This window comes from Epinephelus fuscoguttatus, linkage group LG16 (assembly GCF_011397635.1).
Source record: "Epinephelus fuscoguttatus linkage group LG16, E.fuscoguttatus.final_Chr_v1".
Classification (NCBI taxonomy): Eukaryota; Metazoa; Chordata; class Actinopteri; order Perciformes; family Serranidae; genus Epinephelus; species Epinephelus fuscoguttatus.
The window spans coordinates 26,828,680-26,856,449 of NC_064767.1; the positions used below are offsets into that span (position 1 = coordinate 26,828,680).

Sequence of the window (27,770 nt, forward strand, 5' to 3'; positions counted from 1 at the left end):
AACAACAGTAATTAGTAACAGCAAGGACATTTGCCTACAGTGCATTGATCATTCTGACCAGCTTCAAAGGTCTCTCAACTGGAGACCTTTAACGTAGAAAGGAGAAGTCTCAGATGAGACAGTTTTCCTTTAATTCCACTTAGAAAGTGCTTCAAATGTGTAATCAAGCCATTCGCAATCTGTCAATCCAGATTGAGGCTGTCTGTTAATACATGAAAAGAAATCCATTTGATGTCAGTTTTGTCGGCGACAGATAAAGCTGTTCTACCTTGAGCTGATGCAACAAAACGGTGAGAAAACAAAAGGCGCACAGGTCAGTGTCAATAAGCATTTGTTTCTTTTGCATGTCTGGCAAGGCACGAGCACCTATTTGTACAATGGCACTTCCCCTTCAACATGCTCGTTTCTTTATACGCCGTCTATACCTGATTGGTTTTCTTTATGAATAAGCATAATGGGAGTAAATGGGCAAATAAATTATCATTCCCACTTCAAACTCTCCACTCCTGCTCTTTATGAAGCAATTTTAGCAGCTTACAATTGTCTCATTAATGGAGGTAACTGAAAAACAATGCATCAAAGATCCTGTGAAAGAGACGTGGAAAAATACAGTCCAAAAATAAACACATGAAAATGCGTCTAAACAAATAAACCCTTCTAACAATAGCAATCCCACAACAATACGGTAAGGGTAGAGAGGATGTGTTGAGTCAGAGACTGAAACTAAACAGCTAATTTTGTTGTCAACTAAATACACACACCGACGTTGGCTGACATGTGGGTGCCCGCTCCGTCTCTCCAGGGGCAAATAATCCACGCTGAGCTCCTGGTGGCTGAGGTCAATTTCACACTCAGACCTGCTCTAATGTCTACTAACACATACAAATAGATATGAATGCACGTATGCACATGGAGAAAAGCACATACCACACAGCCGCTGACTTGAGGGGAAACAGGTGGGTTTAATGCCAGAATCTCATCTTTCACAAAGACCGCACAAGGAGTCAGGGAGAGATATTGCTTTCATATAATTCCATCGATAACACAATAAAACGGAACGGAAATGAAATAAAAGTTCTTGAGAAGTGCTTTGACCAGCAATAATGTTGATCTCCATCCAGCCGGTTTACTAAAGGGGATAATGTTGTCACTGCTAAATACGTGACAAGCTGAGAGCCACCAGGAGTATTTCACCTTGGAACGATTCATCCTCTGTGGCTGATGGCCTGTTCAATGGCACAAATATCCACTTAGATAATGTCACCAGTAAAATAATCTTTTGTAAAAATCCATATGGAGTATCACTTTGCCATTTTTGCATTTTTCTTTTAAATAACACACCTAAATATGGAGCTCTCATTGATAACATGCCTGAAACAACTCTTGTTGGATGGAGAAAATTGACTTACTCTCAACAGACTCTATCCTGGCACCAAACTGTGAAATGTACACTAGTACATTGTGATCTTATTATTTACCCTTTATATGTTTTTACAAACTCTAACCTGCAAAAATTGCTGTTTCATTTCACTGTGTTCTTTCTTTATGGTTTCAATGGCTTTTCTTGTAAAACCAGGATCATCACAATGCAACACAGAGTCACAAAAACAGCAAGAACTGCAACTCTAACATTTATAACATGATTTGTTATATTCATCCATGAAAATGAGTAATCCTTACTGTGAATACACACCAACACCGTAAGGCTAAGTCCCAGTCCCATTTCATATATCTATCCCTTCCCCTCGTTTGTGCCACCTTGCCCCTTGGAACAGACCTACAAGGGGTAGAGGTTGAAATCTTCAATGAAATGGTACAACCCTTCAAGACCCTGATACGTCATCGATATGCTGGTGTTTACATAAACAGAAGTGACAACTTTGGCTACAGGCAGCCTTTTGTGGTTGACAGGACGGTCATGATCTGTTCACAACTTGAGTTTCACGCTATCAAAAAAGTCATCAACTAAAAAAGAACCCTGCTCCATTATCAGGCCACAAATAGTACTCTTTAAGCTAACCTGTTAGCAACCTGTGCTCCTACCCTGCCTGCGAACACTGATATTAGATGAGCAGCGACAGTGCATCAACCTCATTGCTAGACTTCGGTTAAATGTCAGGCGTCATATGCCATCAAAGGAGAAGAGTGCAACATGCAACATCAAAAAGTGAGATTGTCATGCACAAATCAGCAATACAATGTCATAGTAGCTAGCTAGCGAGTTAGCTACCTACATATCAGCATACTAGCGATTTCTTTAGTTATACATGTGAATAAGGAAAAGGACCGCAACACATTGAGAATGACATTAAACTAAGATGATACTTTGGTTATTGTAAGTTTTAAATCTTAATTAATGAAGACAATTCCTTTGTGGGTTTATTTTGTTGCTTGTGTAGCCATCTTGCAGACGGTTTCTCATAACACTTGGTTTGTGATGTGCCTCCAAAAAAAACCTCTAGAGGGCTATGCAGCTCTTATACTTCCTCTTATACTTCCTCTTATAACTCTATCCCATCAAGAGTCAAGACAGCCTTCCTCTAGACATGAACTCAAAGAACAGAGGAGTAAGGACTAAGTGGTAGGAGCAAGGGGTGTACTGGGATTGGGCCTAATTATGTGCGGTGTGCAAATCTACTCCTTGGCTATGAGTTACTTCCCCTCTCTGTCAAAGAGAAGGTACGATCTGTCTGAATGAGGTAGATTCACTGAAGTGACACAGCTAGTCAGAGACCAGACATCATCAAACATCAAAGTGTCTCGTTGCTAAGGGACCATCTGTTTCATAATGTACTCCACTGAATTGGAATTCTGTTGCATATGCAACAGGATTATAAAGCTGCCCGAATCTGGGCGCTCAGCTTTAAATATTTCAAGTGTTAATCAAAAATAATGCGCTGGGGTTTTGTCAAATGCAAAAATGAAACAAAAAATAAGCAAATAGATTGTGAATGCGAGGAACATCCTTCCAACTAGGATGATTATTTTGTCGTCCCAACACGTGTAGCTTCAATGCCTCTCTTTTGTCTGGTACTTCTCCAGCAGCAGATGGTTCACATACAGTGGTTTACAGAGAGGCTAGTGCATCGCTTCCCTTAAAATATAACAAAACAAGCTCAGCTGCTGTTGTTCGTCCACCTGATGCAAATTATCCTTGTCTGCATTGTGCATGTGTTCAACAATACGTATTACAAAGAAGTGCTATTGTACAACTATGCAAGCATTGGCTGAGAACTGCTGCTGCATTTTCTTTAGACTTCTTTGATATACAGTGCAAAGAAGTGTCCTACATCTCAAGTGAATGACATTACTGAAGTGAGTGAAGTGTCTTTATATATTGTAATTTCCGTGTGCAGTAATGCATGGCAGAAAGGGTGACATAAACAAATAAACTCACAGAGGCCAGTTCTTATTAGAGTCCTCCTCTTGATCAACAAAAAAACAGAAACATCGCCCATCCTGAATTTTCTTCACTATCTTACAATCACCCCAAGCAGCCATGCACAATGAGACAGCTCTGTTTACCTTGAGAGAAATCAATATAAATACCTCAAGGAACTTATTCAAGCATACATGTCTGTCAGTGACCTCAGATCTTTTCATTTAATCTCCTCCTCTTCCCACACACCACAACGAGATCCACTGCTACAGTCTTTGCCAATGCAGATTCAGGTCTTTCATATTCAAGAGTATTGACATATCTTGACTGTATCCTTAATTCCATTACCTGCCTTGACTTTCAGATTCCACATTATGGGCACCTGAGGGGGTACTGAAAACAAATCTTTTTTCAAAATGCTGTTCATACAAAATTTAAAATGCTGGTTTTAGCTTGGAGAAGAAACAGTTTAAGGATGAGACGAAATTCACCTTGGACTTGAAACAACCTGAGGCAATCTGTAAAGAATATGGATGACATGCACCAATTATGATGTAGGACTACATGAAAGGAGACATTAGCACCAACAAACATTTCTTGCAGCATTTTCTCAGGATACTTTACATCCATATAATCCTAAACAAGGCTCCACAGGATGACATGTATCTCTTATATACAGACTCCTGTGGTGCTAAAATGTATTCATCAAGCTATACAGCCAAGAATGTGGTGGGATTTGAACACAAAATGATGCTTTGTGGGCTTTTTGTGAATTATGATGTGAATGGCTATTTCATGGAGGCTAATTGCATTGGAATCAATGTGTAATACAGTACTTTAGGTCCTTTGTCGTTTTGTTTTATGGGTATTAATGCTCAGTGATGCTAAACTATGTTGATAGTTTAGTCAATATGAATGATCAATATGAATGTCTACAATGTTACACATGATAGTTGGTTTTATCCAGCCTCTCCTGATGCCCATTTTCACTTTGCAGTTGTCTGTAATGACGATTTCTATCTTCTTAGATGCTGTTTTGTAGACTCAATAATTACTCTGAATCATTTTGTGGAATCTCTGTTTTATGCATTTTGGTCCCAGGTTGTACCCACTGCTCTGCTGAAAATGCTAATGGAGTCATTACTTGCAGTCTGACAGAAACAATGTTCCAGGGATGATGAATTAAACAATGTCCTCTCTTGTAGTGGGACTTGAGATAACCTCTGAAGCATTAGAAACACAGCCAAGGGTCATCTAAGTTCAAATTTACCGTTTTATTTCACAGAGCAGGGCGAGAGAAGTTTAAAAGTCCTGTGTCTCAGTCTGAATTAAACAGGTGATGGTTAGTTTGGCTTTGTAAAAGGCTTTGTGCTGGGTTTTAATTGCAGTTTTTGAAAGGCAACCTGCTCATTATTGGCTTACTGCAAGTTCCTATAGAATTCTAACAGCTTTGTTTCAAGGGCTTACACTCATTTTCCTGTCATATTCAGTTGATCTTTGAATATCATTCATTTCAATTTAATCTAATTCCATGATAGCATTTCATCATTATTCCTCTCATCTAGGTCAGTGGTCTACTTCACCATTCATAGGTCAAAATCACTGGACATTTAGATGATTCTGAAACCACTGCTCAAACATACCCTGTTTTTCCTGTTCTAGAATAAATAAATAAATAAATAAATAAATAACTGGGGATGGCATTATAAGATTGGCAGAAGTGTTAACTGGAGATGAAAAGGTGCCATCAACCCCTCAGCAAGACACGCTGCTACGATCAGTGTGTTATTGAGTCAAAATGAATATGTAAGTAGCAACAGCTTTGCCAAATAACTGAAATCCGTGCACCGCTTGCACTTAACCCTTAAGTCTTTAACCCTGTTTTAACAGTTTTATCTCCCACTGCCTACTCTCCATCACCGCCAACATGTAGAGTCGTATGCTGTGTGTGTGTGTGTGTGTGTGTGTGTGTGCGCAGTGTGTGTGTGTGTGTGTGTGTGTGTGTGTGTGTGTGTGGGGGGTTTCTGCATTTTTGCTGTGAGCTATGCAGGTTGAGAAGGAGTATCCAGTGACAGATAGGAGGATTTGTAACCCTGCTGCAGCTGTTCAACAACCCTCACCATCAGGTGAGCACACCAACAGGTCTCCAGACACAAGACATGCATGAAAGGCGAAAAAAAGGAAGCTCTTAAACAAACAAACAAAGGACTTGTTCTCTCAGGGCTGGGACACATGATGTGCATGTAACCGCCTGGAAAACGCCAGGGCCCGACCTGGCGTTTTCCAGGCGGTTACATGCCACTCTTGCCACTCTTTTGCCAGCTTTCAAAGGGGCCAGAATTCAGAGCTGATCTTTTTCTAGGTGTTGTTTTTTAAGCGTGTAGTAGGTCTAACGTATTGGTCCATGGGACAGATGTGAAGCTCTGGATAGCCCTGCACTAAAATGATCAACTTCTTCTCCATTTTTACCATGACTGATATTTACGGAAGAAAGAAAGATCTGCCAGCTGGGCCCCTCCCCCCCAAAAAGGCACTCAAAGGCACTTGCATGCCAGCGTTGCTCTGCCTTTTGAGTGTGCTTTTAATGTGTTTACACTGACTATAATGGTTTTGAGGGTGCAAAATATGCAGCGTATGTACGTGCCCTTACTGTACATTTCACTGTGCATCGAAAATTGATGCCGAGTTCTCATCCTCCACAAAATGAAACCATTTAAAAGGTTCCAACAATTGCATACTTACAAGTGCTCTACATTTCATTTGTAGTGCAGCTTTTTACAAATCTTGTGCTCAGCTTAGGAGGAAAAAAATTAAATCCAACATTTTCAAGCATCATGTTTATAAAAAGATACGTGTAGTGTGTTCTTTCAATTGACAATGGTGAGAAAATGAAGATAACAAGGCGGGGAGATAGTAGTGCTATGGTGGCAGTGTCTTGGGTCTTTAGATCTCAGTTTGGAGAACCATTACCCATTCCTTGTCCATCCTCTGAGGCTCTGAGGGCCAACCACGCACACCGGGGTGACAGAATCAGGAGGAAAATGAGAAAAATAATTGGAAGGTCAGATTTGATAATGGCCACTCCAGTGAAAAACAAGCACTTAATTGGTATAAGGGCTGCTTGGTGAGTTTTCAAGGTAAAATGTGAAAGCACTCATTATCCTTTCCATCTCGCAGAGGCTGCTGCTACCTCGCAGGCCATGGCAGAGATAGCTTCCGCCTTCATTCGCAGTGTTGAGCCATGACATGAGGCTTCATGGCCTTTTTGTCGGACCCAGGCTCCACTCTAATGAGCCATTGAGAAAGCATGTTGGTGGGAAATATTCTAGGTGAGAAGTAAAGTTGTGTTCGAGAAAAGCAGGTGTCAGAGTAATTGCAGTCCTTTTTTGGGGGGGCTTTTTAAGTAACAACTTGAAATGTCACCTTCTTGAGTTAACTTTTCTCTTCTTCTCTGTATCGTTGTTAAACTCATCAGGTTGCAGCATGGGTACACGGCTGTACAGCGGGATTGAGAACATGAAGCTCTCTCTCTCTGACTGCGAATCCCACTAAAGCCCTGGTATCACCTGTGAGAGCTGGGAACTTGGCTTCAGGAGCCGTAGTGAGTGTTGCGTGGCAGAATGAGTGTCACCCTGCAGGACGAGTCCTTTCATCAAGCTTCCCTCTTACTCTGACCCTGCCATCTGGGAAAGCAGATGATACTAATGAGGGATGGCTCCTTGTCTCCTGGCACCCAACACACACACACTGCTCCCATTGTGCTACACTGTCCCTGCTGCCCCTTGGGAGTCACAGACACCGCTCATTACGCAAACATAGACACAGAGATGGACAAAAGACAGGTACGCAATGGTATGGGACGGTTTAAAAGCAGGAGAATTTCTGATGCTTTACCATGAAACAAGAGGGATCAGAAACATTTAACTTTTAATACAATGCAGCAGACAGTAGTGAGGTAGACTTTTCTGTTGCTGCATGGTATTTTTTCTTCTTAAAGGTCTGACAGTGACGGTGGATGGGTGTAGGTGGTGGAGGGGGGGTTACTTGGGTTAGCATTGCTTCTGCAGGAACTGGAAAGGAGTGACTTCTCTGAGACGCAAGGGTCAGACAGGGCTAATTAGTCTGCAGCGGCCCCTCAAATTTCTGCCCTGGGATATTAATGAAGTGATCCATAGGAAAGCAGCTGCTCGCCACACACACCCCCACCACCACACCACCATCCTTCCCACCTCAACAGCCCACTGCAACCTCCATTCCCCCAGCCCCCTGCCGCTCTGCGACTCTACCTAGGAAGGGCAGCGCTGTGCCAGGGGAGAAGCCCATACAACCCCCCCTGAGAGCATGACAGCTCCCGATCGATGGCCCCGGAGCAGGAGGCGGATGAGCAAAGGGGTGGGGTGTGCAGCTGTGCGTGTGTCGCCATGCCAGGAGAGGGTGACAACAGCCTGGCTTTGTGTCCTACATCAACAGAAAAATAATGTTTCCACAGGAGTGAGCACAATGGTTTGAGGAATGGTTGTCTTGTCTCCATATTTTAACTATTTCTGCCTTCCTGTGGTGAGTCGGAGCCTCACTGTCATGAGTAACTACTGAGGTAAAGCTTATTAGAGTCTTCACTGGTACATCTGCTCAGAAGCCTCTGTCACAGGCAGGATGTTTTCCTGTCATTTCTTCCATGAACACACAGTCCATGCAGTAAATGTCACACCAACTAAAGTATGTGTCTTTCACATAGCTATGGGGAAAAAAACCCTGGCTGGAGACATTCTGAATATCACAGAGACATTTTCAGACACAGGGAAAGATAAAAATACGTCTCCCTTGTAACAATTCATTCAACATGCTGCTTCAAATTCAAATGGGACAAACCTTTTGAGACAGAATAAACAGACTGACAGTCAGTTTAATTTTGAAAAATCCACACCTATCAGCTCTTGCCCACATCAAAAACTGTGAGAACAAATCAGAAGGCAAATCTCTGATCTGAACATCCTACAGAAAAATGTCAAAAGAGGAGAAATGAATTCCTCTGTTCGGGTAGACGGATGTTAAAATGTGTGAAATGTGGAAAATTGCAACAACTAAAAGTCATTTTATTAAAGCATTTCGAGTCTAACTAGCTAAGATGAACAAAAATCCAAGATGGCTTTCATTTCAAAGCTTTTGTTTTTCCTACTTTAAAACACCAACGTTTTCACCTAACTGTAACCTAACCTCACCTAACCTTTCTAACCCATCTGCTTGTCATGGCACTGTTGAAGTCTGGGTCTTCTCACTTATCAAACTCAAGTGATTCTTGGGCAGTACATGGAGAAATTTTGCCCTGAGTTGAGCCTCTCGGGCAGCGCTTCCTCTCAGGCTGTGTTGCCTCAACGAGCCAACAGCTTGGCAGCAAGAGCTGCAGGAGAGGTTTAATTCAGGGCAACAAGGTCCCTGACATGCCTGTGCAACACTAGCCACAAAGGCCCAAGAGGTAAGACAGGCATCTGACCTGACAAACGGCAAAACGACTGATGAAATAAAAAATAACCAATCCAAACATAATCAATTCTGTATTAACACATTGCATTAATGCAGTTCATCCACCTTATTATCTCTGCCAAGATGGTTATGTTTTTGGTTTGGTTTGTTTGTGTGTCAACAGAAGTACGAAAAAAAATACTGGTCTTATTTTCATGAAACTGGGCAGGGTGTAACATGGGCCAAGGAATAACCCACTCAATTTTGGAACGGATACAAATCACAGGGCAGATACACAAATAACTTTTCACTTTTGTTGACACTGTAAGATAGGGCACTTGGCCTTAGCAGAGGTCTGTGCCCTCTGAGTGCGCTTCTTGGCATCAACTTGGATCTGCTGTTACAGAAAATAATAACTGGCTCAAATCTCATAACAATTGTTGCATCTTTCTTAACAGCAGGGACCTTTTATTATAAGCTCACATATATTCATTTGCATTTCTCATTTCCATTATCGCTGATACTGATGTCTGTTGATGTCAGCACACTAGAAAATGGGATTTTTCACTTAAACAAATGTCCTTGAATGAGGTGCGGGGGGTTAATATTCCCAGTGTGAAGTTTTCCCCTAAAGGCAGAGGCATCATTTAGCTCTTGCAAGCTGAGGTCTTTAGCAGAGTGAAATCTCTGTCTTGTTACGGCTCTGACAGCTTATTCTGCGCACATCCAGTGTGACTGCAGGGGGACCAGAGACAGAGCTGAAGGTCAGTAGGCCAGTGTGAATGAGAGCACCTCTGCAATTGAAGGTGAGTTGTTGTGAGAGGTCACTGCATGAATACCGAATGAGTCACATGGGCCCAGTACTGAATCAATGAGTTTTTCACGAACGTGACGATGGAAATGAAAAAATGGAATATGCAGAGGAACCTCCAAACCATCTGGGAAAAAATACAAAAACAACAAGCTTAAAATTCAAAATAATGTTTTAAGAGCAATACAGATGGTGTCTGTGCTCTTGAGCGCCCATGCAGACTGCATAAACATGAATTCTTCCTACGTCTCATGTGTCATAACAAAATGTCTTGTCAGAACATAAGACAGTGGCGGATAAGCCTGCTACAGTGAACAATATGAGATTCTTTTGATCATCTGCTGAGATCCAATCTTTGGGTAAACAATTGCCAGTGGCATCTAGTAATGACACATTTTACAGATGTCATGTACTGCCTTCCCAGAAGCACCCCCATTACAGCAAGGTGTCAAAACTGTGACCCCTTCTCTCTTTCATCTTCACACCTCTTAATGAACAGTCGCACTCCCTGAACTTTTTCCTTTTGATTGACTTTTACCTTTTCTCAGCCTCTGCACAGTACCTTGATGGAATCGGTGGTTCGGCCCATGAAGTCAAATCCCTGATGACAGAGTTAACCCTTAGGTGGCTTTGATTTCCTAGTAAACAGTAGTGTGTTGTGGTTCATGAGTAATTGAACACTATTGATTTGAAGGTCTGGGGGTGACAATAATGAGGTCACATATCAGGCGACAGCAAACAAAGCTGTGAAGACAGCTTACTTCTCGGTGACAGACACACACACACACACACACACACACACACACACACACACACCACAAGAAATTCTTCTCACCTATACGCTCCATGATAGCATCGCTACCCACTGTCTTTGGCAGCACTTGCTTTTGCTCTCCTTATCTGCCTCGCTGTCAATACAGACAACCCTCTGCTCCACTGGGGGCATGGGGCGGTATTGACATTCAGCTCAAGCCCACAGCTCTGAGTGGAGTCCAGGGTGTTGCACATGAATTATGCATGTCTTGACGCCAGGGTGCTGAGCAACACCAGTGCCATCATAATTGAAACAATTGAAAAGACAATACCAGATGGGTCAATAATTAGACAGCAGGAGGGGGAAACTTGATCCGGACGCTCCCCTGCTTGCCCTGCCAACCGAACCACCACGCACATGGAGGGGACCTTTACCGACACGTCCTGGTCCCCTACGGTGCATAGCCACGTGCTGCATAACATGCCAGATTGTGTGTGTATATGCATGTGTGTCTCTGTGCAGTTATTCAGAGAGAAGATTGCAAACTTTGCTAGAGCCATCACCTCTCAAGCAATACTGAAATAAAAGTGTTCCCACTTAAAAATCCTATATCTTAAGGTTTAGACTTCCTAAAGTTTCTAGAAGTACTGGATAAGTAAACTTTGTGGATCAGTAAAAACTGCCAGAAACAGTCTCTGTGTATAGTTTGTCAAATCCTTGTCGCCTTGGATTAGCTCTCTGACGTTATTCATTGGTGTCTCTTGGTCTGTGGAAAACAGAGGCAGGTGACTGATCCTTCCCTCCAGCCCTGCACTTTCATAAATCCATACTGAGGGCTCCCAGCAGATCCATTACACTCACTGGTCTCCTGGCCAGAGCAAGGACTCAAGGTGATCACCATAAAACTACTTGCCACAGAGCCGTTTCTCACCTTGCAATGCCTTTAAAACAACCTGGGAAACACAGGCGGCATGATGGCAGGAACACGAGCACCTCGGGCCAACATATGTCATAAAAAGGTATAAGCAAACATGTCCTGGTTTACTGCCGTCAATAGTCTTATAGTCAATAGTTTAAGGCCAGTGCAAAATAAATCTGTGATATATGTGATTACATAAAGAAACAATTATTTGTATAATTGCTGTAGGCAAAGAGGCAATTTTAGAAAATGGACTATTTTCTCTCTTTTCCCTTGATTGTTGCTGAGTGTAATTAAACAGCCTACATGATGTCTTTCTGATGATCAGTTAATATTCCTGGATATCAAATCTAATTTATTTTTAAATACTAACAAGAAAGTATGATATTGCACATTTACTCTCTACAGTCCTAAATCCCCTCGTCGTGTCCAATTAGTTTCCGCATGGTGTTTTTTGTTGTCAAGGTGCAGCACTAAATTATCATAGAGGTGAAATACTTAATTACTCCTAAAAGCAAACTGCTTCAAGACATAAAACTACACAGATGTCAAACTTTTTTATTCCATGAGGTGTGAACAATAGGGTCAAGGAAATAAAACAGAAAAGAATTAAAGGTAAGAAATTCAAACAGCCTTGGGCCATAAAATCCACACAAGTACACAAACTTTAATTTCCTGGGAACATATTGATCGAGACAGCACTTAAACCAAGGTACGCGCAAATCTGGGAAACACCCCAACACCATAACGTTAGCAAAAAAAAAAAAAGTTTTACTCCCTTTTTATGGAGTCTCATTTCCGTATTTCTCAAAAGAGGTGCCCCTGAAAGCACACATAGACTCCTGTGTATTGGTCCCATTCCCCATTAGGGTTTATAGTGAGCCATATGCACTTTTATGGGAAGGTTAATGGTTTTTAAGGGCCGCAGCGCAGATCTAAATCCACAGCATTAAACTCAAGAATGGCAACCTGGGATACACACACAGGTCACATGTCTATATATTTAAGAATGTAGCATATACTTAACGAACTGGCTACCAACGTCTCCATCCCCTCATATCCTCAGAAGAGGGATTCTGGGATGTGAAGTGAAAAAAGAAAAAAAAGACAAAACCTGTCAACGCTTACAATCTTAAAAGCCTAATGAGCGGAAGTAACCATAGCAATTTAGTGAAAAGAACATCAAAGACTAGGGAGCAACTATTTAGGCAGGCAGTATTCATGCATAATTAGCTGTGAAAATGGCACTACAGGAGTCTGTTACTCCCTGTTCTTAATTAGTTTTTATCCTTAGTCTTGGATGAGAGGTAAACAAAGCCATCAGATTAAAACTTTGCTTTTCTTCCTGAGACAACAACACTGTCAACATTGGAGACATGCTAGTGTTAGCCTTAAACTGTGCACTATTATCCCAGGGGAATGAGTGGCAGTGTTCTGTATTGGTCTTAGTCACAGTATAAGGGAGCCTGAAGCCCTGCTTAACACCACAATGCTGTTGTTGTAGCGAGACAGTCAATCTCCAAAATAGAGCATATAATTAAATTTGAATAAAGACAGCTAGATGTTTAAAGGGTTCGGTGTAAAGGAAAATAAAGCTTCTCACCTAACAAGAAGAATAATTCAGGCACTAATTCTTTGTTGAGGCACTGTGTAGCCTTACCCTGCATCTACCTTTACTGAGTCTGTTGTGCAGGTAGCGTCACATTATGTTTCCTTACTCAGCAGCCATTTGTGAAAGACTTCCCTATTGATTGATTTTAGATCAAATTGCACTGGAGCTCCTATGAGGCTATAAACATTGGCAAAAATGTCAAAAACATGTCTTTAGGGTCAAAGTGCACACACTATTTTCTTTTGTCTTATTTGACAAAATGAACACATGCTGGAAAAACAGGCTGCACACACAATAGTAAACAGACTAAACAAATGTGTTGGTGAATTTGGAGAGATTTTGGGGAGCTTAGCTGTTAAGATAATAAGTATTTCATATCCATTTAGAAAGGCAAATTACTAGAATTAAATTAGAACCCAATAGTGCATCAAGAAATCTTTGAGGAAATGTTTGAACACATCAAATATAAAATTGTAAGGCGATTTTCCTTTTGAAATCACATAAAGTCAGGAAGAGGATGTTTTTCGGCGAGTTTTGGAACCAGGCCTGCTGGGGGCGGAACATGTGCCACTAATGTAAAGATGTAAAGCGAACTGCAGCCTGATTATCTAACTCAAATTGCGTTACAAAAGAATCAAGGGCTTGAAAAAAACAGAAGCCAGAGTACAAAGAGAACAAGAAAATAAAAGAAGCAGAGCGGCAATGGCCAAATTTCTGGCCAAAAGAAAATGTGAAGAAGCAGCGGGTAAGACAGGCGAAGCTGAACGTGGCAGTGATGAGGAGCTTGGCACACTAGCAAACAGAACCTGCTGTAGCAAGCTCATGTTTAAGCCAGAGTGAAGATACTGGTATTATACTGTATAAATGAAAATGTACCAACATGTCATGCTATCTTGTCAGGAAGGGGCTAAAAAACACTCCAAAATAAGGCTAGATATTGGCAAGGGAAAAATTGGCATTGCCATTTTTCAAAATGGTGCATTTGAATATTTCTGCATCTTGGGTCCCTGAACAGCCTTGGAATTGCATAAATTGGGTATGACTGGAAAACTAAAACTCTTGGATGGATCGTGGATTTAATGAGCCCAATTGTATTCATGTTTGATGATGTAAGTCCCCATAGTAGCCATTTCATTGTAGCGAGACCATTTGAAATTGCCCTTGTTGGTATTAGAGGAAGAAGACTGCATTTTTTATTAATCCTCGAGGGGAAATTAAATTTTTTCCCCCGTTGTAATTTACATGTTATATACACATAGCCTCAAAATACACACATGTGCACAAACAGGACCTATACACATGCATTAAATGGAGAGATGTCTGAGCAAGGGGGCTGCCCATGGACAGGCGCCCAAGCAGTTGGGGTTTTGGCGCCATGCTCAAGAGCACCTTGACAGCACCCAGGAGGCAAATTGGTACATCTCCAGCTATCAGTCCACTTTCTGTATTTTGGTCCATACAGGGACTTGAACCAGCAACCCTCCAGTTCCCAAGCCAAGTCTGTATGGGCTGAGGTACTGCCACCCCACGAGTTAGGGGTGGGTGGTGTTGGTGACAGGCCCATTTTGAAAAACAATTGTCCCCCTGTCCATAATTCCTAATAGCTGGCCTATTCCCAACCCCTCACATCTCCCAATTCCTACACCTGATGATGCAAGCTTGTGCAGTAGAAAGAAAGAGCCACTTCAGTCATTATCTTAACAAAATAAAACTAAGAGACTTTGTAACGTGGGAGATGAAAGTTAGAATACAAAACGATAATAATTACCTAGAAAAAGAAAGATCCTCCTGAGTTTCTCAGACACTCCAGCCAAGTATGGAATGATTATGTTATTGTTTCCGGTCTGTTTCTCTCCCCCTGTGTTACTTCTATAGATTTTCTACCTGGATGACAAATCTGTTTTCCCTGCTTCTTACTGCACTACGACTGCATCATTATCAGTTGTAGAATTTGGGGAAAATGAGGTTGAAAATCTGATTAAAAAAAAAGTCAACCTTTAATCTGATGAGGTAATTCTACACATACATACAGGTAACAGCAGGACTTAAAATATATATATATTTCGCGATCCCCCAAAGATGTTACTAGAATCTGTCCTAAAATACTATTCAACATTAAATCAAAATTTTAATAAATGTAACACACTCTGGCAGCTGCAACACTTCAATAGTGACGGTTCTGTGTGTGTGTGTGTGTGTGTGTGTGTGTGTGTGTGTGTAAATGTGCCACCACTGGGTGATGAGCCCTTTATAACGACAGCCTTCATTACACCAGGCTTACTCATGGACAGATGGGGAGGCAGGACTGCATTAGAGCTGCTGCCACATTCCACTTCAAACCTGACCTTCCAGTGGTCCCACTTCATCTGCCACCCACAGGCCCCCTCCTGATGCATCACTGTCATTCTGGGGCTCAGGCATTCCTTGCTGACCCCCCTATCACGGCTACACAACCAGCCTGCCACACAGGCTGAAGCGGCTCCTGCACCCCATTATTCCAAAGGCCTCTCACCTCCTATTTTCAGCCATGTTTTAGGTGAGACCACCACACTTTCTTTCTGCTAGTGTTTACCCGATCACTCAAGATGCCACCCCCCCTCCCTCTAGTTTCCTGGTGATGAATGACCGTTGGCCGTCTCACTGACAGCTAGGCAGCTGATGCCACATAATTACAGTATCACCGTTTAGGCAAAATTACCAAATTACTCCAGTCCTCAAGAGGCCTGGAAGACTGACAGGCTAGCCAACAAAGGAAACACAAATATCTGAAAAGAGAGAGACGTGGAGGACTACTTGGGCCTTTAAAGGCGAGCAGTGAAATTAGGTTTGTTCTGTTCCTTGAGAGTGCACCCATTACAGCCAATGAGAAGCTGGAGAGCGAGTTGATTAGTCTGGAGAAGCAGAGGCACTTTTTCTCTCATAAATAATGCGAGAAAACATCTGGCCTCTCCTTGATATTCGATCTTCCTTTTCATACTCAATTTATTTAATCATTAATTCGTCTTGAAATTTTGGAGATTATAATCACAAACAGCTTAAAATTTCATCCCAACAGCAAGGTCCAACCATTATCTTTTATGCATCAAAGGTTTATTAGGTTTTTTTTTTTTTTTTTTTTTTAAAAAGTTTATCTGAGAAATATTTCTCACCTTTCCTTGATTTAATTCCTTTTTTTGATTTGTTTTGCAGTTTTAATACATGAAAGATTATCATTAAAACACTGCTTTTGCTACCATTACAACAAAGTGGAACTTTCACATTTAAAACGATTACTACTTCATCCCATAATAACTGACAGGCTGAGTGAATGAGGTACCAGACAAAACAATCACAACTGTCTGAGAAAGTCTGAGGTAGCCCCCCCGTCTGGTAAATGGAGTGAGCATGAAGTGATGAAGTGACATTTATGATGTGAGTGCTAACAGTGAGCAGTGGAGAAGATGTTGACTTAGCACTGTGTCTGGTTAGAACAGTGATGGCCACCAGGGTTGAGCTAAGCCCCGCTAATTTATCTGCTGCAACAAAGGATTTCTTTCACTCAAGCCTCGAATCCACAATGAGAGAGAGAAAAAAAAAAGAAAAAACACCTCGAAACAGTCACAGTGCGTCTATTTGATCCATTATGTAGAGATAAAGTACATTCTGTTCAGCCTTCTGTCATGTTAGCCAGTACATTTATGGAAAGTAGGGCAAACAATGTTAACAATGCACTGCTGTTACATGAAAATCTTATAAAAATGTGTTATTTTTATATTTTGGCTTTTAGGGATTACAGCCCTTCTGTGGCCTGAGAAAATTCAATGAACTGCTGGAATTATGGGACTCAGTGGATCAGGTAAAAAATGTATGGTGGTCAATCTATAAACAAGGTGTTTCGATTGTTCCTAAAATACTGAAGTCACAGGCAGAAGACGTTTAATAACCTCCACTTATCTGAATGACTTTTAACTCTTTAATTACATTTCTATTGCAAATGCTTCAGGACACAATAAAATATATTAACAACACAATGAAATTCAAACTTGAAGGACAACAGCGAAACATCTTTAACAATTAACAAATCATGGGGTTGTTCGATGGCCCTCTGAAAGTGTCAGCCCCGTTGGATGTGACGGGGCGGGACTGCTTTGATAAACATGCTCGGCAGAATGATAATGTTCTAGGGGGTAATTTAATCAGAACGAGCTATATGTCACTTACTAATAGTGGGCACTTTGCTGTGATTTATCTGTGTTTGCTGAGTGGAGAGAGACGGAACAGACGGCCTGGTCTCCCAGATTAAATAGGGCATGGGAAAGATTCCTCACGCTATCAGGGAGAAAAATTTATCACAGGCTGATGATTAGTATTATTAGCACAGGTGCAGTTACAGTAAACACCAGAGACTTCCATTTTGTACTGAAAGGGAGCAGTAGATAAAGAAGGAGGTGAACTGAACTGGGAAGCTTCTCCCAAAGGTGTTTTGTCTAACTATGGTCCTGTAAGTTCCACTGAAGCTTGCCTCTTAAAGCACAGTTGGAAACAAACATTCAAAACCACTACTGCAAAGTAACACAACAACAGTTCTGGTTCTCTGGCTGTGTTGTTCAACTTAAGCTGCTATCTTTCACTGTGGCAATATAAATAAAAAACAGGGATAGAAATAGCAAAAGCAAAAAGGGACTTGTCCTGTACTTAAGAGCTATACGTTAGCATTGTGCTGCGATGACGTCTCACGAATCATATCCTCGAAAATGTTAAAAAGCCTGCTGCTGAATGAAATAATGAAAAAAATCTGATGACATAAAGCCTCCTAAGTCCTCAATTCATCACTTGCTGTGAGTGGATTTGCATGACCTTGATTGATTACTTTGATAACCTTCATTTTAGCTTAGAAAGACCTGCAAATATTGCAGTTATAAGCACTTGCTGTTTTAGCAGCTTATGTAAAATACCTCAAGAAAATGAAGGCTATAGTTTTTTACATTAGCGCATATGTTTCAAAGGAGATAAAAACAAAATTTAAATATATTTCTACTTAATTAGAGGACCATAAGGGGAGGCTATAGAAATGGCAAGAAACAACTATCAATCTTTAAATCTCTGTCTATCCGAGGACACAAACGGAGTTTAGGGACTTCTCATTGGAACTTCATTGCTGCAAACTAAAATGACCCCAGTTCACAGCGTCTCGTGCACAAGGCTAAGCACAGACTTCTGATTTTCTTAAAGGGAACACACCCCTGGATGTAATAGTAGTTATAGACAGCGTATGGATTCACTGAATACACGAGGCCAGCAGGCGTGTGTGGCAGCCGCAAGTAAAAACTAAATAAATGTCAGCACTGTGTGTTGTCCTAATGAAGCTCGAGTGTACAATGGAGAAGTGCGGAGAAGTGCCCGGTCAATGTGGAGACAGAGAGCCGGCTGAGTGTGCTCCAAACAGTTAGCATCCAGTTTTAGATTAGAGAGTAATCAAAGGTCTGCCAGCGGCTCGATGCTGCATGGATAAGGTTGTGTCTCTCCACACTATCAGAGTGGGCTGGGTGGAGGCAATACTCCAAAGGCTGAAATATATAACCTTACAGCTGATAAGTCAGAGTAAAAAGCACTTCCATATGAATCCCAATGAGCTCTATTTCTCTAGAGGGATCAGTTAGCAAAATAGCAGACTGAAATATTTCTCTGCTCAATGAGATTGGACACACTTTAGAGATAACAGTGAATACAGTATTCATACAGCACGTGCTGTATAAATTGTTCCATATATGTAAAAATGAAGCTGGTTCTTCCTAATAAGTGTATGGCTGAAGCTCAAAAAATAATTCTCACATATAATTAACAAAGTCTAAAAATGAAAGAGGCCACTGTTATGACAGCAACATGGTAAAATAAAATGTTGGCCCTCCTCTCTTGCATCCAAATATGATTTATTATTTAAAGCATATACTTAGAGCTCAGAGAATAATGGGTAGGGGGGAGAGAAGCAAAACAATAAACAGTAAAACGTTTTGAACTGTCAATCCAAAGTAGCCCTAGGGAGGAAAACAAAACTGGGTAAAAGATTTCAGATGAAACTGGAGAGTGAAAACGCCCATCGTCTATCTAAAAAGTTCCTGTGGGACGTTAACTTTCTCAGGCAGACCTCTGGTTTGAACTCTGAATGCCTTCTAGGTCTACTGTGACACATAGGGCTGAAATGTGCAAGTGCAGATTAACCCGCGAGGTCTTTGCTAAACATTATTAGTGTGGACCTGTGGAGCAGCATAATAATGACGATATTCAGACAAGTCTATTGTGGAGTGCAGTCACTGCAGCTCATCCTCAGGTGTGTCACACATTTAAATTACAATGACACCTTGTCACACACAATGTGACAGTATGGTGGCCCTGAGGATCAAAACGCAACATTTTAGAAAACAACAACAATGGACTGTCAGACAGTTACGATCCAACCAGTGATGAGGAATCATTGTCCAATAAGTCTATCTATCCTGGTTTCACTTTCACCAAATGCTGTTGTGTTTTCTGAAATGTCATGTTTTCTGCAATGTTGTTGCCTGAAATGATTTTTTTTTTTTTTAAAATGTTGTTTTGTGAAATGTTGTGTTTTCTGCAGTGGTATGTTTTCTGAAATGTTTTCTGGTGAAAAGTCGTGTTGTCTGCAAGGTTGTCTTTTCGGAAGTGTTTTGTGAAATGTGTTTACTGACATGTTGTTTTGGAAATGTCATGTTTTCTTAAATGTCACCTTCTGTGAAACATGCTTTGTTAAATGTTACTGTGTTTTGTGAAATTTCAAGTTACCCGAAATTTGTTTTCCGAAATGTTGCTGTGTTTTGACCCTCAGGTCCACAACAGAAGAGGGTGTTTAACTATGCAAACTAAGCAAGATCAATAAGAAAACACATGCCGATCATCACTCATACTTAATTTATGGACGAGAGTGAGTAGTTAATTTTCATATATTTATTCTTATTTGGCTTCCACCAATGTTGTTTGCAACAGATTAAAGCTCATGTAAACCAACTTTGTTTGCAGCAGAGTTAAGCTGCAGTCAATCCTCATAAATGATTAGGTATTTAAATGGCACTTTTTGATTAGAAGACATAATAAAGACAAATACGGTGTGTATGATCAGAGCTGTCTTGAGTTTTATCCACTAATTACCAAAGTTTTAAATATATTATTCACCAGATCTATGTTAATGTTTATTGTGATTATGTAAAAAGATACTTTTGATTCTACTTTTCTTTCTTTTGAGAAAAAGTATATTACATCATCAGCACCCTTAGTGCGCACCTTTCCTGTTCTCTAATGCCTGGCCTGAAAACTCAAAATGAAAATAATGCCACACATAACAACAACAACACAAAGAATGTTTATGTGTGTTCTCAGATGAAGTACCTGAGCCAGAAAGGCACCATACGGGACAGTTCTAACCTCATCCATCATCCCATCAGGTGAGCATTATAAGCATGCTTTCTTTGAGCCATTCGATATCTACTTGTCAGACACAGCACTGCTAATGCACTTTACAACACAAAAATGTCTTACAGCAAATGTTCACAGGTGACTTAATGTCTGTAACTACAAAGGACAAGGCCACAGACAGGCAATACAATGGACACCATTATAAAGATTTCAGCAGTTGAAGTGGTACAAAACAACCTCAGGTGGTAAACAGATAAGATGCAACAACTGTAGCCATTCTTAATACCAAAATGAGCACAATCCACAATGTTTCTATTCGTTTCAATCTTTTGAATGATCTTCTTCTGACAGCTGAAGTCGACAATACTTATGTATTATTTATCTTTGTGTCCCCATCTGTAGCTAACCCATTCTAAACTTTTAATTTGGTCACTTTTAAGGCATAGTGTGAACTTAAACGCTAATAATGGAACAATTGTGGACAATGCTGCAACACACGTATAGTCATAAATATGTGACTTAGCTTGTTGCAGTTGACATCATATTTTCATTTGATCATTAGTCTATGAGCAGATGAGTAACTTGTCTAACATGAGGGCAAATAGACAATTTCCCTGTCATATTGATGTAACAGACCATTTTTTTTGGAGTCTTTCCGCTATGGTAGGTGGGTAATTACTGTCATTGATTAATAATCCTGGGCCAGCCCCATAATAATCAGTCCCACATGTGCCTCGCCCTCTTAAAGGAAAGGCTCATTTGCCACTGGGATTCACAGCCTAAACTGCTTAGTGGGATGTAATGGAGAGCAATTTTCTTGTCTTGAGAAAAAAAAAATAAATAAAAAATGGGATGGGGTGGGCTAGCCCCGGTCATTTTCCATTGCCTCAGCACATCAAATCTCCAAACAAGGACAACTCTGATTTCAGATCAACTGCTCTTCTCCCTGTGGGCTATAAGTAGTTTTCAAGAACACAAGGAAGCATTTTATCGCTTTACCAGTTATTTTGAGTATTATGTTTAAATTGCAATTTCTCCATTTCTTACAAAAATAACAAAATTGACCAGCGTAATCCTTTGTTGAATGATACAATACACCGTGGGTGATATCTCTAAATAACACTTAAGACTCCATAAACGCTGTAAGATCAAGAGAAATGGCAATATTCATACTGTAATATAATGGATCGCTTATTTCCATGCATTGTTGGCAAAGTCGAGAGATGACTGCTGTGGGTTCAGCGTGAAGCCGAGTCTAAATCCCTAAAAAATTTAATTAAAAGCAAAGTGATTTACAGTTTGTTCTGCATTATTCAGGGTTTAGATTTCCTTATTTCCAATTATATGCAGTGGACTGGATTTCAGAGAGGGAGGCCCCAAAGAAGAGTGCAATCCTCTGAGAGATGTATGTGTTTATAGGAAACTGTGAAAAGCAGCCTAATGTTCAGGACAAAACTGAGAAGAGAATGCCCAAATTGGATATACTGGGCATTGCCAAGATGTAAACGGTAAATGGTCCATCTGTCTGCGCTCTTCTCGCTCTTGGAAGAGTCAAGGAGCCACCATCTGCAGATATGCGTCAGCAGAAGCAATTTCACTTGCAATGAGAGTGCGAGTCCACATGTGTATGTGTATATAGAGACCTGCAGGCACATATTCCTTACATTTTTTAGATACATGTGAAAAAAAAGAAAAATTATAAATGCACTGATTATGCTTTTAATTAGAATTCATTTCGGTGTGTGTGTGTTGGAGCTAACATTTCTTGGACAACACTACGTTTGTTCACGTGTTGTTTGTCGCTTCAGTGTCTAATGGTTTCATTTAACAACTTACAAGTCTTTACATTTGACGTCTGACAGCCTACAGTAATCAATCTGTGACAGCGCTAACAACACCAACTGCTTTATTTTCCAAACACCCACTATGACCATAATAATATTTCAGCTGGCTAACTGTTTTGACAGACAAGACAATGAGATGGGAAAACTTACTCCACAAACAACTTTCAATGTAGTTTTAATTAGGCTTATTTTCTCTAAAAAACATGCTTAATTTCTGTTTAAGTAGAAAAGCTGGTATGTATCTATTTAATTGTTTATGAATATAACTATATTTTTTTGCATAGTTTCAGTAGCCACCTCTGTCAATTATCCTGATGATCCATCTACCCTGAGTAATGACACGAGGCTCAAGTTAATCATTTCATTAAACAAATATTAAAATTAATTTTATGTCAATTTTAATCATTTAATGCATTTAGTTTTAGCCACAGCAGCAGGCCATTAACATAACATTAACTTTCAATTAAACTAATATACACTGACATTTCACTGCAGGCTTTTATCCTTTCGTGCAACGCCTACATGTAACATCCCATAATTTGGGGAGATTCAAAAATGTTAAAATTGTGTGTTGCCTTGTTTGTTTACTTTGTTCCTTGGTGAGGGGGTGGACAGACTATTATTTGAGATTTCATAAACCGAATAGATTGTTGTTTGTAGTCATGGCAGCTTTATAATGTGCGTGTAGGTGGAACAAATAGTCAGAGACGGAAATTAATGGAAGACGAGCAAAATCCAAACAGTGGATAGACTTCGGGAATGAGTGAGATCTCTTGTCAGAGCTGAGCGCTCATAAAGAAAAGTCAAGCGGTTGTCAGTCTCCAAGAGCAGACGGGAGAGACAACGCCGATGATGACAGTGATCAGAGTTGGGAGATAAGAGGATGATACCGGCTGGGAGTAAAGATAGCTCTAATATGAAATAACATCACGTTCAAAAAAGAACTGGCTGTTCCCGGTAAAGAACTACACAATCTATTACGATTTATCAGCACAGAGAAGGTGTTTTGCCCAGAGATAATTACAATAACAGCACCCGGTGGCAGTGTGATTGCTCCCAGGTGACATTGCAGGTTATTAAATTGTCATGGTGCACCCTGTTTTGGCGCTGCAGACACTTGAACTGGCTGCCCACAAGACTGACTCACAGTTTATCTGCTCCATTTGTTTGACATCTTTACGACATACCGTATTAACACAACCTAATTTCATCTGGGCCTCAATGTCTTCTCTTGGCTGTCTCATGGAAATCCTTCAGGGTTAGGTTAGGACTGCTGGGACGTTTGTCTCGACCGAATTACACCAAGTGACATTTCTTCCATCCTATCGTGTTTTCCATTCCAAGTTTGCGAGGGAAGAAGCTTGTGACAAACTTTAAAAGTGACACGCGTAGACAATTATCACAAGAAATTAGCTTGGGAATGTGTATCATAAAAGTCGTTCAATTCTGAGAGGAGGTGACACACGCGCGCGCACACACATACACAACACAAACTTGACTTGATTACAAAACATTACATCAATGATAGAGATAAAAACAAAGAAAACAGTGCAGTCCCTCTTCTGATCATTTATGGCATGTCAGTAAGAGTTATGTGATCCGTTAACAGAATAAATCAGGGATGAAAAATCAATCAAATTAAGCAACTAATAGCTCCCTTAATGTCTTTGTTTGTGTGCAGATGACGCTCCCATCCAGCCATACAACAAGCACCAATCATATTAATTATCTTCCAAATAACAACTCCCCATTTATTACAAATTAGTTTTCAAAACTAATAAATTATGATTAAAATGTTTTTTATTTTAGACATTACGAGCATCCCACTCTGTGTTTTGGAGTGGACGCTAATGACCCCAGTCATTATGTGCAGGTATGCAACTGTGCACATGTGTGTGTAGGCATATGTGTGTGGTTTCATTTGCAATACGATCATGTTACTCCAAACTCCACAGAAACTATGACCTCATGTCAAATGATGCATGTGCACATGTGAATTGCAAAAACCCTCTTTCAAATCAAACAGCTATTTCTGTGATTTTCTGCATCAATGCAATGTCAGTGCAGCCCCCCAGCTGGTCCAGGAGCCTTAGGTTTGAATAAATGAGGCTATTTTATAAAAGCAATATAGATTAATGCTGGATCGCACAATGTTTCACTGTTAATGTTTACCACTAAATCTTAATGTTCACTAACTGTCAAGTAATGTAGCCCTCAATGGCAGCAGTTTTGATTAGAGAATATTCCTGCAAGGCACCGCTGCACACACTACAGAGCAAACAAAAAAACATATTAATTAACTGATACTCACATTTTGCGGGGAGATCGTAGCCACAGGTGATCTTGGCTTTGCCGGTTTCACAGCCATTTAGTGAGTGGCACTCATCATACAGACAGGACCCCGCCGCTTTGTGTATGCAGCCATCCACTGAAACACAAACAGACATGCAAAGAGAGGTAAGGCCTACCTGAGGAGAAACATACAAAAGCAGGCACCTGACATATCTCAAACTAGCGGGGCTAATTAGCAGTTTGTGTGCTCTATCATGTCAAAACAAATAAGCCTTTACAAGAACATCCCGAAAATTATGTTCATGAGTTCGATACTGGAAATCCCAACATTGTCAAATTATCTCCCTAGCTCTGTATCTCTTCCCTGTAGGGACGTTGGGTCTGCCATAGTGTGCTGCGCCTGTTGCTGGTAAATATTGACGAGCTTAGGAATGAAATTAGCTGGGCTAGGATCTAATAACGCCTCCACACACAGTGAAAATGAGACTGTTCTTCCTGTAATCCCTCTCCACTGTCAACAGCGATATACAGTCCGATCATTAACTGTATTTTTCTGCCCTGTGGTGGGGATCTTATAGCTGTCCTGTTCTCTGCGGCGAGCCTGTTATGATGTGGATCTGTGTTCTGATTCTGTCGCGCTCCCTGTTGATGTGTGTGTCCTGGTTCCACGGAGACCCCCCCCCCCCCTAAGGTTTTAATTTTACCGGGTTAAGGCCGCGATACACTTGATTGATGGCACGTCTTACACGAGAAGGCAGAGAGATAGAAATCCACATTATCCGTCTCTGAAAGCCTGACATCCCTCCAAGAGCATGTTATCAATCACACTGAAACATCATAAAATCCTCCTCAAGTTGTCCTGTAAAAATCCTCACAAGCCATTAGAGGATAACAGAGCCAGGGGGAGGAACAGTAGCAGTTGGAAAAACAGACGTGTCTTTTCTTAAGTTTCTCTTTGTAAAGACTTGGCCGATGGAGAGAACAAGTCTCCCAAACTGGCTTTATCCATCAAAGCTTAAACGGTTGGGAGTTAAGATAGCCTGCAGGATAACCACTGTTTACATATTCTGAGCTGATGAAGGAAAAAAGAACTGGGGAACAGATTAAAAAAAAAAATCTGAATTTATATTCCTGATAAAAGACAAAATGTGCCTCTAATCACTATCTTCATCTCCTAATGTAATAATTATTCACGTACAGCGCCAGGAAAGAAAAACTGTACAAAAAAAAAGGCCGAACATTAGTTATACACTATCTTCAAAAATGTACTTTGCTTCACATCGTCAACACAGACAAAAGGTCTTTTGATGAGGGATGGTCCTTTTCTGAGCTCCTTTCAATTTCTCAGGGATGAGTCAACGACAACAGCTGGGCGGAAGATTTTCTAGCTCTATCAATCATCTTTAATGGACTGAGGGACAGGCGGTTGACAGAGACGAATCCTGATGGCTTTTCGAAAAAGTAACATGAGTCTGACAGTGATGTGGATATGAGGAGGTATCGCTCTGGTGACAATGAAAGCTACTTAACACAACACAGAGCGGATGTAGCGCTTGGCTGTAGGCTTGGCATTTTTAGAATATTCACTGTGCAAACAAGATTGCCCATGATCATCAGCCACGCTTATTTGCATCATAATTGCTTCTTAACATCTCGCAAACATGAATTGCTAAAAGCACAGGCTGAACTGAATGCTCTGAGACTCGAAGCATGCCTCTCATTTATATACATATAAAATCACTCCTGATATATAAAGTAAGAGAACATTGCCTTTTAGGCCTTGATGTTTTAGCACTGAATGAAGTTATTTAAGGAAATGTCTTCACCTGATGTTGCATCTGCATCACAGCAGTAACAGGCAATTCAATATTTTCCTACTGACAGGCTTCAGATTCAGTGGTTGTCTATAATGAAGGTGAATTGATCAGATGTCCCCCTTGGCCTCTGTGTAATTTAGGTTTTATAACCCTTCATGTGAACTTCTGTTTTGGCTAAAATGTTTTAATTTAAATATTTAAAAGGATACTTCATCAGCAAAGTGACCATTTGTATATTAATTACTTAGTGTGTGTAACATTTAATTCATGAGGAAAATTTTGTTTTTCTCCACAGTGAACGGAGAATCCAAAAAAGGCAAAGATTCGAGGACCAAAACATACCTTCACAAAGTCTCACATAACCCATCCAGTATAATCCAATTCTCATTTTTCCATCTGTATGCTCAGTATTGCCCAAACACAAGCATTTTCACTAAAACAGTAACTTAACACACAGTACACACAGTCCTATGCACAAACGGGAAGCATGAACATGATGTTTGAACAGGGCTCAAGCAGGGTAAATACTTAATGCATGAGTGTGCTCAGGCACGCTCAGGGCGCGCTACTCATAGGCAGAGGCGTTTTGTATTTTAAAGTTTTAGCAAAAATGCATGCGTTTGGGAAGTACTGAGCATGTGACTGCATAATTGTGACTTGGATTATACTGCACGAGTTATGCAAGTGATCGTGAACGGATGTTTTGGTATAGTTTTGCTGTTGTTAATCATGGTCCCCAATGACTTTAAGTCTGAAATAATGTTTGCCTTTTTTGGATTATCCGTTCACTGTGGAGGCATGCCAAAAAACAAAGTTCTCTTCATGAATTCAAGGTAACACACAGTGAGTAACTGATATGTAAATGGTCATTTTGTAGGTAAAGTATTCCTTTAATACTTCCTTTCTTGCTGCCTTGTTTTTTACATAGTCTTTGCTGTATATGCCACATTATTACTGTATATGTATAATATACATGAGTTACAATATAATCCATGCATTGACAAGCTTTGTAAGTTTAGTTTTTTGTGCTTCTAGATATATCATCTAAATGCAGTTTTCCCTTTGCAGTGTGATATGGAACATAAAAAGGAGTCCCAAGGCACTAACAGAAAGTTCACATATGGGCTACGATGAAGCAATGAAGTGTTCTGTGGGTTTTAGCAGTTTTGAAACATTTTGCAGGCGATCTTGCAGCAGTTTCACTCTGTGAGTGTGCTGCACATCTTGTATTTCTTCTATAATATTTTGGCCACTAAATGGAAGCAAGCAAGGTCAGAGAGAGAGAGAGAAAGGGACACTGGAGGTTGCGCATCACATGACTTCTACACCGAAGATGAAAACTTTCACTTTCAAGTGCTAATTGCTCGGAGATCAATCATCAGTCATTTAATTGGCTGATCGAGCTGACTCATCTGCTTATTAAACACACCAACTGGATTCAGTCTTTGAAGCTCTCATTCAGGTGCACTCAT

General features: G+C 40.6%; 1 protein-coding gene across 2 annotated transcripts in view; it reads right to left on the reverse strand.

Annotated features, from left to right (window-relative positions):
• macrod2 (mono-ADP ribosylhydrolase 2) overlaps window positions 1-27,770 on the reverse strand; it is a 467,780-nt gene that overhangs the window by 247,934 nt on the left and 192,076 nt on the right. For both annotated transcript variants that reach the window (XM_049600013.1, XM_049600012.1), the window contains exon 5: window positions 24,501-24,617. In XM_049600013.1, coding sequence (XP_049455970.1) covers window positions 24,501-24,617 — 117 coding nt within the window. The remainder of the gene's footprint in view (window positions 1-24,500; window positions 24,618-27,770) is intronic.